Source organism: Thamnophis elegans, chromosome 8, assembly GCF_009769535.1.
Source record: "Thamnophis elegans isolate rThaEle1 chromosome 8, rThaEle1.pri, whole genome shotgun sequence".
In the NCBI taxonomy this organism is placed as follows: domain Eukaryota; kingdom Metazoa; phylum Chordata; class Lepidosauria; order Squamata; family Colubridae; genus Thamnophis; species Thamnophis elegans.
The window spans coordinates 31,200,257-31,219,247 of record NC_045548.1 but is presented as its reverse complement, the minus strand read 5'-3'; the positions used below and the strand labels follow the sequence as shown (position 1 = coordinate 31,219,247).

General features: G+C 39.6%; 1 protein-coding gene across 1 annotated transcript in view; it reads right to left on the bottom strand.

Annotated features, from left to right (window-relative positions):
- Window positions 1–18,991, bottom strand: part of TAF4B (TATA-box binding protein associated factor 4b) — an 83,429-nt gene that overhangs the window by 42,565 nt on the left and 21,873 nt on the right. Inside the window, exons 7-10 of the mRNA XM_032222913.1 lie at window positions 15,378–16,059; window positions 9,810–9,890; window positions 8,672–8,777; window positions 3,185–3,354 (exon numbers count right to left, since the gene is read on the bottom strand). Coding sequence (XP_032078804.1) covers window positions 3,185–3,354; window positions 8,672–8,777; window positions 9,810–9,890; window positions 15,378–16,059 — 1,039 coding nt within the window. The remainder of the gene's footprint in view (window positions 1–3,184; window positions 3,355–8,671; window positions 8,778–9,809; window positions 9,891–15,377; window positions 16,060–18,991) is intronic.

Here is an 18,991-nt window from a genome sequence, read left to right as displayed (position 1 = left end):
TAGAGAATAACTTGCAGGACAGCTCACTCAGTTAAGATCCAAAACCATTCTCTTTCCATTTCTATCATAACTGCAACTTGTCCAAAGTTTGCTTTTTCTGCACTGCCGCTGTCCTCATTCCCTTGACTAATGTTCCCTGGAGCAACAGGAATGCTGTTTGTTTCAAGTGAAACTGCCTGAGCAATGTTCTAAGAGGAAGCATCACCTCTGTCATGCCCTTAAGTTGTACATATATTAATTCAGGGTTCTTTGTCTAGTTGACAACTGACCTCCATCAGTGCAAGCTTAGGAAAGTACTATGAGTACCTGGGCGATTCAATGACACGGAACTTCAAAAAATACACACCCAAAGGCATTTTCTTGCATCTCTTCCTCAGAGGTGTCATAACTGAAAACACCAACTGTAGTGATGTAGAAAAGGCATCTTATTTTATGCCTAGAGTAAAATGTGCTCTCAAAATAGATGCAAAGAAGCTCTTGGCTTCTATGGCAAGAGAACAAGAAATACCACTGTTGAAAACTAAACAGTCACCTTGTCTTGTATATTCAATTGTTGGGATGTGTTATCAACCAATACATGCCAGATTTAGAGATAACTTTTGGCACTGCAAAAAAGCTTCACTTTAGTAACTCAGATGCTGATCCAGTAATCAAAGAAAGAACGTGGATTTGTTTAAAAGCATGGATAGCTTAATTTGCACCCCCAGACTAGGTGTTCTACATTTTACTCCTAAATCTTTTGAAGCAAAACTCATTCAAATACAGCATCTCACTTTCCTCCGAACGAAAATATAGATATACAAGGCTTACTTCCAAGAAAATATAGGATGCAATGACTGCAGCTAACTGGGGCAGGAAGAGTCATTTCCATGTTTATAAAGTATATTGCATTACTGTTATTATTGGGAACTGATTACCTTGAGCTACACATATACGCTGCATTTCTTGTAGACTCACTAGAATTAGCTTTTTTAGACATTTAAGCAGTGGTGAAATCTATTTTTTTGCCACTGGTTCTGTGGGCGTGGCTTGGGGGGGTTATGTGACCAGGTGGGCGTGGCCAATGTTTCCCCACTTTTTAAAGCATTTTTTTCCTACCTATTCGCCCGAACCAGCAGGAAAAAAATGCTTTAAAAAGTGGGGGGAAAATCGCACAGATCAGCTGTGAGTCGCACAATTGTTGGACCCTCTTTATTTCACTTTTAGAAGCATTTCTTCCCTGCCAGTATGCCTATGAACAAGGGCATACCGGTAGCTTGCTCTGCCAGTTATTGGTGTGGGTGCACTTTTCTTTTTGGTAATTCCTTAAGATATCGGTTTCTGCTTGTTTGTTTGTCAGATGCTAACCTGACAAATGCTTACATAAATGTTGGCTATTGGACAGGATGTATTCTGCTTTCTGTTTCCTCCTTAGCTTTTTATTGTCCTTCCCTTGTGAACGTTATTCATTTCAAGATGCTATTGATTCATTGTTGTGCCTTCTCTAGTTGTTCCTTTATTTTGAGAAAGGTATCTACGCATCAGATCTGTATTTTGGTTGTTATGTGTGGGAGTGCTATAATTTCTATAGTTCACTATAGCATTTACTGTTTCTGATATGAGTCCTGAGACTATGGAGGTTCCTCTGATTTGTTGATGTATTTGTCCATCAAACTAAAAGCAGGTAGTGAGGTAGAGGTTGATGAGGTCTAGGATTCTGGATATTTAGACTTTACTGTATTTGATTAGGTTGGGTATATTGTCTGGCACTGCTGCCATAGATTCATTTGCTACTTATGGAGTCTATGGTGCTAAGAGTGCTGGGATGTCAAATAAAATCATATTTTCAATTTTTTTCTATTTTTAGACCTTAGACTTGCTGGGAGCAATTAAATTCTCTTCTATTGGGGCATCTAAACAATCCAAACAGATTCAAATCCTGTTTTAAAATTTCAATTTGACACTTTCCAATTTAATTTGGAGGTTTAATTGAATACTCTTTTCAATCAAATCTCTGAATACTTGAATGGTCCTCAAGAACAATCTAAATTAGCACTGTTAACAAGAAGACTAATTCTGGAATCAGGTTAAACATGGATTTAGGCTCCTGTCTGATCCTCTTAATGTAATTTGTATTACAATCATAGAAAATTGCTTTCAAGTACTGTGGATGAATTTCTTAAGTAAACTTAAAACTAAAGAAAGCATGTAGCAAAAACTATCTTCCAAGGAAGAGGTGGTATTCAGCCGGTTCTGACCGATTCTGGTGAACCTGTATTGGAAATTTTGAGTAGTTCGGAGAACTGACAAATACCACCTCTGACTAGCCCCGCCCCCATTTATTTTCTGCCTATGAGCCTCCAAGTCCCAGATGATGGTCAGTCTATTGCTGCCTACCAGCCGATTGCTGGATGTTCTTTTGTTGCCCTGCACAGGAGAACGGAGCTGAAAAGCAGATTAGTGGGGTGTGGGAGGAATTGGGATTTTGCAGTAACCTCACCCAGGACTGGGGAGGGAATAGAGATTTTGCAGTATCCATTCCCCTGCCATGCCCACCCACCACTGTTCCAAGGGAATTTTCAGGAGAGCTGCATAAGCAAGACAATGAACAAAGTCTCTGGGTTCATTCTATTTGGGCCAGGAAAAGCACATCTTTTCTAACTGCCCTGAATAAATCATACAATACCAATACCAATACCTCTATTAGCAAACAAAGTGGACTTGGCAATCATGAGCTTTTGTATTTAAAGCAACCTTTAACTTCTTTTGAGAAAATCATGCATGACAGACATAGGAAATTCAAGTGGCTTAGTACTTGCTTGAAAATGTTTCGATTTCTGACCAAATAGGTGAAAAGGTACAGGTAGATTTTTATCAACCATTTGTTTCATATATTTTCATTTATAATCTTTTCAGAAACACTCTTGCAATTCTGTTCAAGTTGGCCTCAAAAAAAAAAAAATCTAATAGTGCTGATGCCATAACCCTAAAAATAACATAAAATAAAACTTTTAATACTTTAAGAGTAACTTCAAATGTATGCTCTTTTTTTCAAGATGAATGTTAACAATGTTACACAGAAGTTCCATTACATCCATTTTAGTAATGATATGCCATCAGTTTACTGTTTAAATTGGGCACTTTTGCTTTGACAAAAAAAGTGTCCCTTCTTCAAACAAAGAGTTTGAAGAACTATTCTTCTCACCTTTTTTTAAGATCCTCTTCTGCAATGCCTCTGAAGAGAGGAGCAGCTTCTCTGAACAAGAGCACAAAACAGTACCGATTGCTTCAGAATTTGTGGTCAATATGCACGCGTGCTCTTCATTCAAGTTAACTCCAGCCATAGAAGCCACATCATTAATGTCATCTTCTTCCCTAAAAGCAAGCATACATTTTGGATTGGGTTATGCAAGGAAATAAATGTGTTCCATTAAATAAACGTAATATTTATCCTTAGAAAAAAATGAATTACTTCACTTATTTGGCATATAGTACTAAAATTTAACATAAAAACACTAATGGCTTAGTACTGTTTCATTTACATTAAGAAACCAATTTAGGCAGTCAGTGTGCAAAACATTAAGAAATGAACTGCATACAGGCCTTCAAAGACAAGTGAGACAGCCTAAACCACAAAAATGTGAGGGTCAGTATTTACTCCCAGAATTCTTAAAATCTTAATTTATGAACAAACCAATCTAATGCTCATGCTCCATGAGCATGAACCACGCTCATCCGTAACAGGTCATGGACACAAGTCATGCTAAGTCAAGCTCCATACTTCTTCTATAGAACCAGGCCAACATACATTTCTACAGCATAAAAGTCAGCATTTAACATCCAGTTTTTATCCAGAATACCAAATGAAAATCCACAAATAAATACCACCACACGACAGCCCTTATATTCTTGTGTGAACATAAGCCAGAAGAAAGAAATTGTGGAGGGAGATGAAAGTACAAATTTTTGCATAGAACATCTAAATGAATTGAAGAATATAGTGCAAACAATATTCTAAAATGGAGAGTTAGGAAGAGCTGACAAACATGCTCAGGAAGATTTATTTTCACTGCTGTAGAACATTTGACAAGTTATCAAGAATGATATTCTTTTTGGTTCCTTAGAAACAGTATTGGTACTATACGATTACAAAATAAACAGTAGAATTTTCTCTTCTTTAGATTTCTATGAATTAAGCAGTAAGAATTAGGATAATGAAGTCTGGTTTGGATCATTTTACTGAACTCTGTTCTGAATCTTATTTCAAAAAATTCAAAGTTTCACATTTTCCTACTAACCCAGGGAGAAATCAAGAACACTGTATTCTATGATTTTTCAAGCAACAGGATCAAATCTGCAAGCAAATAATATTTGTCAAATTTCTGGTGTATAATTGGGAAAAGATTTTTGAAACTCTATACATTTGGAACATTGTTTTAAAATATCCACTTGATTTTTGCATGGTGTTAAAATGAAAATGGCACATATAAAAAAGAAATCTTGGCAAAATGACTTGAAATATTTAAGACAGGTGTAGGAATTAAACTTAAAATGAGAAAAACTGAGATATTCCATTAATCATCTACTTTACTATCACTAATTACTAAGCTATTTTTCCTACATATATCCAAACAGAGAGAAAATCTCATACATTAAGTAGTAATTTAAAAAAAGAGCTGTAACAAAGACACATCCTGACCAGAATACACATTTCATAGTTGGAAATCAGCATCTTCTTCTCTGGCATTTATGTAGAATGGTTGGGAGAAAAATATAAAAATACTTAACAAAAGTTATACAAGGATCGGACACATTTTGCTGCTTCACTGAACACCCACTCCCTTTGGATACTTTCTACTGAATTACTACAAAGAGTAATTCATTTCAGTTTGATCACTTCTTTCATCAAAGAAGAGTACAATCCTTTAACATAAAAAGCATGGGTGGTCCTAATAAAATTTTGCCAAAGGATAGCATTAAAAAATTTGGGGTTTTAATGGGGCATATTTGTCCACTGAAAGACATGTATATTTTCATCATCTACAATTTTGCAAGCTGTTATGTTTGGGGCCAAATACTTAGGATTACACAAATGGGAAACAAATGTTCTTCTAAGGCAGAATTTCTTAAACCTTTTGCTTTCAGGAACCCTCTCTCCACCACACTTTTAAAAATAAGAAGTGTTTGTATAATATTAACTGTATTAAAAATGAACACTGACGCATTTGTAGAATATTTATTAAATCAGGTAAAAATAACATGAAACCATTAGACATGAATGTAAGTAAATTTCTCGTGGAAACTTTTATTTTTTTTAACAAATAAAAAGTAATGAAAAGAATGTTTAAAATTTTTGCAAATGTGTTCAATATTTGGCAAATAATTTTGATTTTGCAGACCCCTAAGGGAGTCTTGAGGGACATCCAGAGATACTCAGATCACACTTTTAAGAAACATTCAAAGGTATTTGTGAACCATTCATCCAGACTGATATTCAATTATTCCATCTATTACAGAAACCTATTCTCTCCACTTATGTTACTGATAACTTACATATGTGCCCTCAAATAACATTGAATCTGATATATTCAGTTATTCAAAGTTATTGAAAACCCTTTCTGGATCTCATTTAATAAATTTGCAAGTGGCAAAACTTCCATGAACTGAACAAGCAAGTCTTTACCACCCTCTGCTGTTCAAATAGTGACTATGCACTTTTAATATTATTTAATTACTCCATTGTTCTAAAAATAGGGACAGGTGTAATGAGCCAGGAAAGAGCGTTATAATCTGAATCTTGATGGAATAATTTAATTTAATCTAGGACCAGGAAATGGTACTATCCAATTTTAAATAGACGCATACTGTACCTATCTCATTCAAAATAGCCAATAACATTTTCATTTTTTGTTCTTGAAAGGAACTGACATATGGTTTAAACCTCTCGATACTAAGAAACGAATAGTCACAAGAATAAGGCAGGGGGCTTTTGTTCTCCACTGTGAACAGCACGCTGCTCATACAAGAAGAGATTTCAGAGTGTTTTATAAAAAGAAAATTATCCTTACATACTTGGACTTCTGATACTTTCCTATACAATGAGAATGGAGATTGAAGAAACCAACTGCCTTTTTCAATGGTTTCGTTCAGATATAGAAAGCATGAGGGCAGGCAAGCACCTTCACAAAACTGGTCTGCCCCGCCTCAAGGGAGCCCCCCTTTTCCTTGCTTATGTAATATCTCAGTGGCCCCAAACATTTTGAGCACCAAAGACCGGTTCTGTGGAGAGAGTTTTTCCCGCGGACCGGAGGGAGTTTGAGTTTGTATGCTGCCTGTATCCTGCGGATGGGGCTTCATTTGTTTGCACGGCTCTGTTTCTCCCCTGCTGCAGCCCAGTTCCGGTTCTGGTCCATGGACAAGGGGTTGAGGACCCCTGCAATAGCTGCACAGTTCCAGGAAAATACAAGTAGTCCTTACTTACCAATTGACTTGTTTAGCAAGTGTCTGTAGTTACAACAGCATTAAAAAAAAAAAACCCCAGCTTTGTAACTAGTCGTCACATTGATGACCATCGCCGCGTCCCTCAGTCCATGAATATCATTTGGGTGTTTCACAATTGATGCACATTTATAACTACTGTAAGTGACCCACAATCATGACATTGCCACTTACAGGCTTCCCAAAAAGCTTGCAACAAGCAGAATTAATGAAGAATGCAGAAATAAAACCACAAGTTATGGTAATGTGATATTTCACTTAATGACCATGTAAGTTACTTAACAACCAAATAGGAAGGAATATCTGTTGTGCGATTTTTTTTTTTGCTTAGTGGCCAAGGTGCTTAGCAACCAAGTTGCCTGTCCAGTTGCGGTCACTAAGTGGCATCTACTTTTACCCTTTTAGGCTAAGGAGTTGGCATTAGGGTAAGATGACATGAATTTTATGGTTGTCTCGTTAACTCAAACATGTACTTTCCTAAAACTGCAAAGTTATGGCCCCAATACAGAAGACAAAGGTCCCTAAAGGAGATGGGGACAGCTGCAACCAGGATGCCCATGTCCTCTCCAAATCATTGCTTATATTTGGGGTCCAAACAGATTCATCCCATGACTTTCCTTTCAGCAGACAATTAGAGCTTCTTTGCAAATTGTTAATAAAGATGTATGCTTTAATTAAATTTGAAGACTTTAATTTTTTTTCCTTCCATTTAACGTGTCCGATTCTCAGAGGCTGTCTGTACAAGTCCCTGCAGTTTCCTTGGCAAGTGTTTTCAGAGGTGGTTTAACCATTGCCTCCTTCCTCGAGCTGAGAGAAAGTGACTGGCTTAAGATCATCCAGCTGGCTTTATGCCTAAGGCAAGTCTAGAACTCACGGTCTCCTGGTTTCTAGGCTGATGCCTTAATCACTACATCAAACTGGCTCTCAAAAATCCCATGTATCATTCAGTAAATAATTCCCTTAAAATATATAAAAATGTTTTGTTCTGCTCTCTTCAGAAAGGTAAGCCCGAAGGTAATCTGGCATCGATCAGCTGCAGCACAAACATCTGTAGTATTTATTGAAAGACCTCATCATACATTGTTGCTCTGCTACTTCTCCAAACTTCTAATCAATTTTCACAGTTGATCATATATTATATATGTTTTGAATATATTACCATAATAAAAACAAATATGCATTTAATTTTCCTCAAACTTTAATGGCTTAAAACCTTTCAAGCAATTATATTACACAGAAAATATCCCCAGATTTTATCATTAAAATTCAAAGAAACATATTAATAATGATGAGTTCTGGGGCTTCATACATGGGTTTCTTTAACATATCAGGATAGCAGAAAATTACTACCAACCTGCCTTCCATTGAGAACCTGTACACTGCATGAGTCAAAAAGAGGGTCGTGAAAAAATTTGCAGACCCCTCGCATCCTGGACATAAATTTCAACTCCTACCCTCAAAACGATGCTATAGGGCACTGCACACCAAGAAAACTAGTCACAAGAACTGAACGCCATCACTCTGCTAAACAAATAATTTCCTCACCACTGTCAAACAATTCAATAAGGCTGCATTACTATTAGTCTTCTCATCGTTCCTATCACCCATCTCCTCCCATTTATGACTACAGGACTGTAACTTTGTTGCTTATATCCTTACAAGTTATATTGATATTGTTTCCTGATTACGTATTTGTATCCTATGACTATCATTAAGTGTTGTACCTTATGATCTTGTCTTTTTATGTACACTGAGAACATAAGTACCAAAGACAAATTCCTTATGTGTCCAATCACACTTGGCCAATAAGAATTCTATTCTATTCTATTCTATTCTATTAATTCTATTCTATATGGGTATTTTTCATTTGATTTAATACATTTTCAATAGTAAGCAATCAGTTTTGTTTATTGAGGCAACAACATATGTACTAAAACTTATCAGTTAACCAAGTGAAAGCTTGGGTTTTGTGCTCCTGGAATCCAATGGAGCTGCACAAGTATTGTCTAAAACAGCTGCTAGGACAAAATCTTGGAGTCCCCTGTTCCCTCCCTCAATTATCAGCTCTAAATCTTTGAAGTAAGGAAGTGAGGACAGTTATCAGAAATCTTAAATATTTATACCCACATGCCGACATAGGCACAACTCAGGTTTCCCTGTAGCCAAATAAACTTCTGACTGCTTATTTTTTTACCTGAAGGATGTTGTTCCACTCTCTCTTATTTTATTTCTCTGAACAGGAGACGCTTCAAGCGATAGAAATTTGTTTCCTGCCAAGGTAATTTGTTTCACAATGGAGCCTAAAAAAGATAAACAATCCAGAACAGAAAGCAAAATCCAAAATGACATTTCACCAAATGCACAAAAAACTATAAAGGCTATATCCAATTCTGAAGTGAAAACATATGCATATGTCAAGGTCAAAAATCCATTGTACTTGTATAGTTGTTCTATTAGGGCATGGACAAGAGCAATATTCTTGATAGACATGGAGGCTTCACTAAAGTCTATACTGTAAGTCACCTTCAAGTACAGATAATGAAATAACTACTTGATTAGAAGGAGGCAATTGCTCAAATAAAAAGAGTCAATTCTAAACAGCCTATTCTCTCTTATAGACAAACTGCTGAAAGATTTCCCCACCCCCACCCCCATGCAACTGAATAATTACACTGTTCATTTGTTGATAAAGTATTGTGACAATCCGCCTACTCCTGGGATATCACAATACTTTTCTATTACGGAAAACTATTTCCAATATGGCGTATTTCAGCTGTGGGAATGCTGAGAACTGCAGTCCTTAGCATCCCAGCTGTATTTTCAACTCTACAAGCACCAAAAGGATTCAACCACAGCACTTATTAAATTGTATTTTTTTAATCTGCCCTTTAGCAGCCATATCAGAATATATTTATAACCCCCATCAAAATTTATGAATATTAGTTATCTCCATTTCAGCAACACAATACACAGCAACAGATCATAGCTACAGTACATTTCTGCAACAATTCTGTATCTATTGTTCAGAAATTTAATATGAGGCTAATAGAAACTGCAGGGATGAAAGGCAACTTCCAAAGGATTCATCTTTTAGCTCAACCACAAAATGATTCCTATTCTCAATATGCCAACTTCTCAGCTTACATTCAAGCTCTATTCTAGTTTAATAAATTAATAACATATTTAATTTTAAAAGCCTCACTCAGACATGATGCCAAAACTAGAACCTAGAAGTGCTGTCTTTTTGGTTAAAGGGTAAGTCACTTTCAACCCAATGTTATCTGCAGGGAGATGCCTACCTTGGATAAAAGCGTTCAATGGTCTTTTTTCACATAACTTGTTCACATTAGGGAGAGTAGGAACCTGCTGATGCTTGGCCACATTTCTTAAGATGTTTCCAGAGGGTTGCTGGACTGCCTAAGAATGTGGAGGAGAAATATTATTACATATATACTCCTTTTTAATCAGAAATATAACTAAAGCTGAATTACATTAAGCAATAGCAATACAATACAATAGCAGAGTTGGAAGGGACCTTGGAGGTCTTCTAGTCCAACCCCCTGCCTAGGCAGGAAATCCTATCCCATTTCAGACAGATGGCTATCCAACATCTTCTTAAAGACTTCCAGTGTTGAGGCATTCACAACTTCTGGAGACAAACTGTTCCACTGATTAATTGTTCTAACTGTCAGGAAATTTCTCCTCAGTTGTAAGTTGCTTCTCTCCTTGATTAGTTTCTACCCATTGCTTCTTGTTCTACCCTCAGGTGCCTTGGAAAATAGTTTGACTCCCTCTTCTTTGTGGCAACCCCTGAGATATTGGAACACTGCTATGATGTCTCCCCTAGTCCTTCTTTCTATTAAACTAAACCCAGTTCCTGCAACCGTTCTTCATATGTTTTAGTCTCCAGTCCCCTGATCATCTTTGTTGCTCTTCTCTGCACTCTTTCTAGAGTCTCCACATCTTTTCTACATCATGGTGACCAAAAGTGAATGCAATATTCCAGGTATGGCCTTACCAAGGCATTATAAAGTGGTATTAACACTTCACATGATCTTGATTCTATCCCTCTGTTATGCAGCCTAGAACTGTGTTGGCTTTTTTGGCAGCTGCTGCACACTGCTGGCTCATATTTAAATGGTTGTCCACTAGGACTCCAAGATCCCTCTCACAGTTACTACTATTGAGGAAGGTACCACCTATACTATACCTGTGCATTTCGTTTTTGTTGCCTAAATGTAGAACCTTACTCTTTTTACCATTGAATTTCATTTTATTAGATAGTGCCCAATGTTCAAGTTTGTCAAGATCCTTCTGTATCTTAAGCATGTCTTCTGGAGTGTTGGCTATTCCTGCCAGCTTGGTGTCATCTGCAAATTTGATGAGTTCCCCATTTATTCACTTATCTAAATCATTGATGAAGATGTTGAAGAGTACTGGGCCTAAAACAGAGCCTTGGGGTACTCCACTGCATACGCAATAGCACTTAGACTTATATACCGCTTCACGGTGCTTTACAGCCCTCTCTAAGCGGTTTACAGAGTCAGCATGTTGCCGCCAACAATCTGGGTCCTCATTTTACCGACCTCGGAAAGATGGATGCCTGAGTCAACCTTGAGCCTGGTGAGATTTGATCTGCCAAACTGCTGGCACCCGGTGATCAGCAGAAGTGGTACTGCACTCTAACCACTGTGACCACCATGGCTCGTAAGGCTGTAGTACATTACATAAAGCAGAAATGAGGGTAAAGATTGCAACAGAGGCATCTGAACTCGAGTATCTGAATTATAACTCTATTCAGTATTTCTGTAAAGTCTACAGATTCCAATGTTTTTGGCCCAAGCACATTTGCAATTTTAACTGTAGGTCATAAATATTCACACAAAATGACTGTTATGCAAAGATTGCTATACGCAAAATGATTTCTACAATGAATAATACCAATCATAAATATCCATTCAACAGAAGACAAACTCTGTGGAATTGCTTCAAAATCCATCCCCCGAATTCTCCTCATCTCTCCCAACTTTATTTCTCTTTTCCAGATAGGTAAGAAGTCATCTAAACAGTATCCAATCTGGGTCAGTCACTGGGACTATATGTTTTGTCTTCCGAGTTTTTGGACTTGTGCTGGATAACATCCTCGGGGAACTTCTCTGTGACTGAGGATGGGCTCCAGCACGAGTCCGAAAGCTTAGAAGACAAAACCTCTGGTCCAAGTGACCAACTCAGATTGGATCCTGCAACATTATCCCGGGACACACATATTCGCCTTCATTTGTGAAACACCTAAATAAAATACCAGGTTATACCATTTTCTGTAACAGATGAAAACTGATGTCGATGCTTTGCAGCATGCCTGCTTTTTGATATCCAAAGTTAAAACAAAAAGGCAGAAAAGGCCTTACATTTTATCAGAGCATTGCTCAATATTTTCTGTCTTGAAATGATCAAAGCTACCATATTTCCAATCAAGCCAGTCTATCTTAACTAAAGGTTAGGAATGGGATTTTATTGCTTTTACATGCATAGCAGATCCCTGGATATTAATCTTGCTTCTTTTAGGGCTTAGATGCCTACTGAAGGGTTGTTATTTTAATATGTATCTGACATCAGTTAAGTTTTCATCTTTTGATTCAAAAAGGCTTTGGCTTAATAATGTATATGTGTGAACTTAACCTCTTCCTGTAAGCTTTCATTCCAAGTGAACTAGTGCATTCGTTTCTCTTGGGCCCAACAATTAAAAGCAAACTGAAGTAATAAAAGCAATAGATAGCTACCCACAGCAGCTTATATATGCATCTAGTGTTGATGCGTATTCAGTGAAAGGTTTCACATGGCTCCTAGCTATATTCTGTTTCTGACTATCGTAATATACAGTGGGGCAAAAAAGTATTTAGTCAGCCACCAATTGTGCAAGTTCTCCACTTAAAAAGATGAGAGGCCTGTAATTGACATCATAGGTAGACTTCAACTATGAGAGACAAAATGAGAAAACAAATCCAAACAATCACATTGTCTAATTTGGAAAGAATTTTTTTGCAAATTATGGTGGAAAATAAGTATTTGGTCACGTATAAACAAGCAAGATTTCTGGCTCTCACAGACCTGTAACCTCTTCTTTAAGAGGCTCCTCTGTCCTCCACTCATTACCTGTATTAATGGCACCTGTTTGAACTTGTTAGCAGTATAAAAGACACCTGTCCACAACCTCAAAGAGTCACACTCCAAACTCCACTATGGTAAAGACCAAAGAGCTGTCAAAGGACACCAGAAACAAATTGTAGACCTGTACCAGGCTGGGAAGACTGAATCTGCAATAGGCAAGCAGCTTGGTGTGAAGAAATCAACTGTGGGATCAATAATTAGAAAATGGAAGACATACAAGACCACTGATAATCTCCTTCGATCTGGGGCTCCACGCAAGATCTCACCCCGTGGGATCAAAATGATCACAAGAACGGTGAGCAAAAATCCCAGAACCACACGGGGGGACCTAGTGAATGACCTGCAGAGAGCTGGGACCAACGTAACAAAGGCTACCATCAGTAACACACTACGCCGCCAAGTACTCAGATCCTGCAGTTGCAGACGTGTCCCCCTGCTTAAGCCAGTACATGTCCGGGCCTGTTTGCTAGAGAGCATTTGGATGATCCAAAAGAGGATTGGGAGAATGTCATATGGTCAGATGAAATCAAGGTAGAACTGTTTGGTAGAAACACAACTTGTTGTGTTTGGAGGAAAGAGAATGCTGAGTTGCATCCAAAGAACACCATACCTACTGTGAAGCACGGGGGTGGCAACATTATGCTTTGGGGCTGCTTCTCTGCAAAGGGACCAGGATGACTGATCCGTGTACAGGAAAGAATTAATGGGGCCATGTATCGTGAGATTTTGAGTGCAAACCTCCTTCCATCAGCAAGGGCATTGAAGATGAAACTTGGCTGGGTCTTTCAGCATGACAATGATCCCAAACACACCGCCCGGGCAACAAAGGAGTGGCTTCGTAAAAAGCATTTCAAGGTCCTGGAGTGGCCTAGCTAGTCTCCAGATCTCAACCCCATATAAAATCTTTGGAGGGAGTTGAAAGTCCGTGTTGCCCAGCGAAAGCCCCAAAACATCACTGCTTTAGAGGAGATCTGCATGGAGGAATGGGCCAACATACCAGCAACAGTGTGTGCCAACCTTGTGAAGACTTACAGAAAACGTTTGACCTCTGTCATTGCCAACAAAGGATATATAACAAAGTATTGAGATGAACTTTTGCTATTGACGAAATACTTATTTTCCACCATAATTTGCAAAAAAATTCTTTCCAAATCGGACAATGTGATTGTCTGGATTTGTTTTCTCATTTTGTCTCTCATAGTTGAGGTCAACCTATGATGTCAATTACAGGCCTCTCTCATCTTTTTAAGTGGGAGAACTTGCACAATTGGTGGCTGACTAAATACTTTTTTGCCCCACTGTATGTGCTGCTTCGATTCATCTCTGATGATGTAGAGCTCAGATAATACCAAGAAGGACATGACCGCCTTTTCCTAAATAATTTCCCAACTGCTTATTTGTTGGGCTTTTGTAACACACAACAATATATGGAAGTTCTCATTTCAGGCTCCTACATATGATAAACATTCCCACTATTTCTCTGCTTAATGACTCCTATCTGATTATCAGTCTTTTTAAAAAGGATAATTTTGCTAGACACTGTACTTGAAGAAGATCTTGTCCCCATCAAAACACTGTTCTGGTATGGTCACTGCAGCTCCCAGCTGCCACTGGTACGCCTGTACCAGGCTGTACCGCACGGAACCCACCACTGACTTGAATACGGCTCACCTGCCTGGAACCCACACTGCATTTCGGACATCAAAACATTAGAGAGGGTCAAGAGGTATTTTATAAGAAGAGTACTCAACTCCTCTGCTCGTAATAAAATTCTGTATACCACCAGGCTTAAAATTTTAGGCCTGGATAACCTTGAACTACGCCGTTTACGTTCCGACTTGAGCTTAGTGCACAAGATAATCTGCCATAACGTCCTACCAGTTAATGACTACTTTCACTTCAATTGCAATAACACAAGGGTTATCAATAAATACAAACTAAATGTAACCCGTTTGAATCTTGATTGCAAGAAAGACAATTTCAGCAATATAGTAGTAAATATGTGGAACACCCTACCTGATCCTGTTCTTAGTTCCTCTAACCCCCATACCTTTTACCTTAAGCTGTCTACCCTGGACCTCACGCGTTTCTTAAGAGATCCCTAAGGGCGCGTGCATAAGCACACCAACGTGACCACTGTCCCTGTCTTACTGCCCCATTTATATGTACTCTTTTTATGTGTTTACGGCTATGTTTTGCTTATTTTATCCATTTATTTGTGCCATTTTTTCATGTGTTTTTCATACTTGTTTCCTTGTACTTGTTGACAAATAAACTAAACTAAAATAAATAAATAAACTTTGAGGACCAGCTTAAGCCTCCTCCTTCAGTATTGCCTCTAAATAAATGGCCATTAACTGAAGACTACCTGTGTGCCACATGTTAAGGCACATTTATTTATTAAATTTGTTTCCCATCACAATAACAAGACCTCCAGTATCTAACAAGTATATAACTGCTATAAGTGTTCATAAATTTCACTGAAGGAGGAAAGAATTCATAAAATGCCTCAGGGTGGATAGACTGACGAAACTACATATGTACTTTTGTCAGGGCACTAGTACATGAGGGCAGCCTGCATGTCATCATAATTTTCACCATGGTGGCTTGTTGCAGATGCTTATGTGAATTGCTGACTGAATTGTACTACTCAGAATAAGTCAATTCAAAAGGTCCAGATTCTGCAATACACATTTCAAAACATTGTGGATGAAGTATCAAGCAAAGTTCACTTACCGACTGTTTTACCTTTCCAGCCAGAGAACTCCAAATTGGCTGGGGAAGGGCAGAATTGGGATGGGGAACCCGTACAGCGCTTGGCGCCCCAGTGATAGGCAGGACAGATTGGAGAGTTGTGGTTACTGATGTAGCAGAGGTTACTGTAGTAGCCAAGGGCAGTTTTGCCACTTCAAATGACGACATCCCAGCTGATGCGGCTGACTTCATAGAACTAGTAGTAAAAGTAGTTGAAGGTAATGTTGGGTTACAGTCTGGCTTTACTACCTGAAGAGAAACTGTTCCCGTCTCCTCTGTAGTGGAAGTTGTCTGTATGGCCTTCATGGTATTGATTCCTCCAATCAGTTGAGTGGAGAGGATGGACTTGTCATCTTGGTAAGAGAGTGCTCCTGCAGCCAAGGCACAAGCTGCCTCAACAAGTGGAAGAGACACAGAATCACTTCTTGTAGTCGTGCAGGGTACCAAAATGGATGTCCGTGGAGAAGATATTTGAAGTGGAGAGCTGGGGACTGATGTTGCAGGTTGAGAGGAGGCCAAAGTGCCATCAGCAACTGTGGAAGAAGTTGATGATGCAGTGGAATAAGTAGAAGAAGCTGTTTGAGGAGCAGATTGCTGAAGACATTGTTCTATAAAGGTCTCTGTATTAGGCATTAATTGCCGTAAGGAGAGTAAACTTTTCTAGGCAAGAAAGATGACAAAAAAAACCTCAATCAGACCAAGTATGTTTTGCTGTTCCCATGCCACACTATAGTTCGTTAGCATATCTTTCAGAAGCAAATATTTTCCAAAGTCATCAATACAATAACTAAATTGGAAAGGCCTGCTTAATCTATGAAATTTATGTTAAATGATATTCAAAACAGCTTGCCAAGAATCAAACTCTTTGCCTTTCCATCTCTACAGTCATTCATAAGGACTCGGTGGCTCAGTGGTAAGACGCTGAGCTTGTCGATCAGTAAGGTTGGCAGTTTGGTGATTCGAATCCCTAGCGCCACCTAACGGAGTGAGCTCCCATTACTTTACTATAGAATACACTACTAAAGTAATTTGAAATAATATAAATTGTCAGAATTTTTGTAAAACGCTTTACAACTTTAAGTTACGCATACATATTACAAATTTAAAATAGCATTTGGCTGTTAGTTTTCTCAAGCCAAATATTCTTTGCATCTCTCATTCATAAGAGCTGCTGCTTCGGCTGCCATTGAAACAGGGAGGGGGGGCATGGTATTTGGGAGGGGAATCTTTGTTGTGCTGGAGGAAGTTTCTAGACGCTGAACTGTCCACCTTACTGCGCATGTTGAGGAGGAGTGTTTGCCGCCAAGGCCAACGGTCCAGCATTCCATCCTGGTGATGCCTTTCGAAGTTATCTCACACCTGACATTTGGGAGAATTATGATTGGACTGTGCACGGGGATGCCAAGGGGAGGGGAATGAATTATACATTATATTATTCGCTTTCGCGCCCAATTAACCAGACTTAGCTTAGCTTTGCATCTGTTCATTTATAATTAGTAAAAGTACACTTGATTTCAACAAAATGGAGTCCGATGGTTTTCTTTCCTGATTATTGAATAAAGAAAGGCTGACAATAAGCTAAGTCTCATTTCCACCCCACCCGGAGCTACAACCTACCGAGGGGGTTGCCCTCACAAGAAGAAAAGAAATGTCTTTGCACGTGAGTGACCAAGAAGAAAATGAAGGGGCGATGGCAGGACCATCTTTAACTGAAAGGCTGGCTGGGCTAAGGGTGGAAGAGCCAGTTGTTTGTCCAAGATGGACTTTGGGTGTGGGACAAAAAGAGGAGTCGGAGGAGTTGGACGCTGGAGTCACGAGAAGGAGACCAAAGAAAAAGTCTGCGGATTGGGGTGACTCTGGGGAAGAGTATTACAAGCTGTCCCATGCCATGAGACTCCTCGAGGAAGCTTGGTCTGAACGCAAGAGCCGTGAAAGAGCAGTGGAAAGGGAGCCGGCTGAAGATCTTGAGCAAAGGTACTCGATGCATAGGTTAAGGGAGGGTGAAGAAGCCGAGGGGGGTTGGGCGCAAAAAAACCCAGAACCAGCCTCCTCCCCTCCAGCTAGGGCCGCTCAAAGAGTAGGGGGGGGGGCAGGCGACGCCGAATGGCAAAGGTCCCTCCCTTAACTGTAAAATACGATGGGGATCCTAAGACTTTAGGACTTTTTATCATTCAGGTCTGGAATTATATGGAAATCTATGGACCTGATTTAGAGACTGATGAAATGAAAGTACGAATGGTGTTAATGTCCTTAGAAAAAAAAGCGGCCGAATGGATGGTGAGCCTACACAAATGCAATTCTTCTCTCCTGAGGAATTTTAATGACTTTATGGAAGCCATGAAGAGGAGGTTTGATGACCCGCTGACCGAGAGATGCGGGCGCCTGAAATTTATGGCCCTGAAGCAGAGAAATAGATCAGTGGCAGATTATGTCCAGGAATTTCAACAGTTGTCAGCCTATATGAGGGGGTGGTCAGAAGACGCTTTGTTGGATCAGTTCGCTGAGGGATTGAATGAAAAAATTTACCAGCAGTGCGTAAATAGACACATTCCTTGCCGGGTGACTGCTTGGTATGAACACGCGGCAGATGTGGAGTTGGATTTGGCCAGGCTTCAATGCATGAAAGAGGGAGAAGTGGAGAAATCCCCTCCAGCAGCTCCAAAAGCCCCCCTCCACCCCAGAAGTGAGGGAAAAGGGAGTTTCACCAGCAAAACCAAGCCTTTCACATGCTTCCGCTGCGGAAAGGAAGGCCATCGTGCCATAAATTGCCATGTAAAATTGGCTCAGACCGCTCCACCCCCTCCCCGAAGAGAGGGAAGAGCAAGTAAGGCCCCAGGCAAGGAGAGGCTGCGTGTGCCGCTGAGAATGTTCCCCAGCATTTCCAGCCGGAGGAGGGAGGCATTAGCTCCAGCTCGTTTGACGAATCAGATGAGGACCAGTCTCATCGCTGGGTAAGTTCCAAAAGGGGCCCCATGCTTATCCCAATTGAACTAAGAGTGCCACCTTCTGGCACGGCTGAAAATCTTTTAGCTCTCCTGGATTCGGGCTGTTCTCGCTGTATGATAAGTCCTGACATGGTGGAAAAACTTGGCTTAAAATTGAGGACTTTGAAAACCCCTATTGTTTTTTTTGCCAAATTGATGGTTCTATTGCAGGAGGGGATCCTGCTCATTTTTCTACTGAGCCCTTAGAGATGACAATGGGGACCCATCAAGAATTAATCACTTTTATTGTGGCACCTGGAATGGATCAGCCCCTTATTTTGGGACTCCCCTGGCTTCGTAAGTGGAACCCTCACATTAACTGGAGAAAGGGGTGGTTACGTATTCGCACTAACACACCCCCTGAACGGGAGGTTGAGACTCCAGATCCTGCTGATTCTAACCCCACACTGGCAGCCAGGGGACAGGAGAGGATCGAAGGGGAGGAGAAAATTCCGAAAGAATATTGGGATCTAAGGGGAGTTTTTAGTGAGAAATCTTCTGATAATTTCCCCTCCCCCCACAGACCCACTGATTGCACCATTAATATTTTGCCAGGGGTGAAGCTTCCCAAGCCCCAAATATATTCAATGTCCCCTAGGGAAATGGAG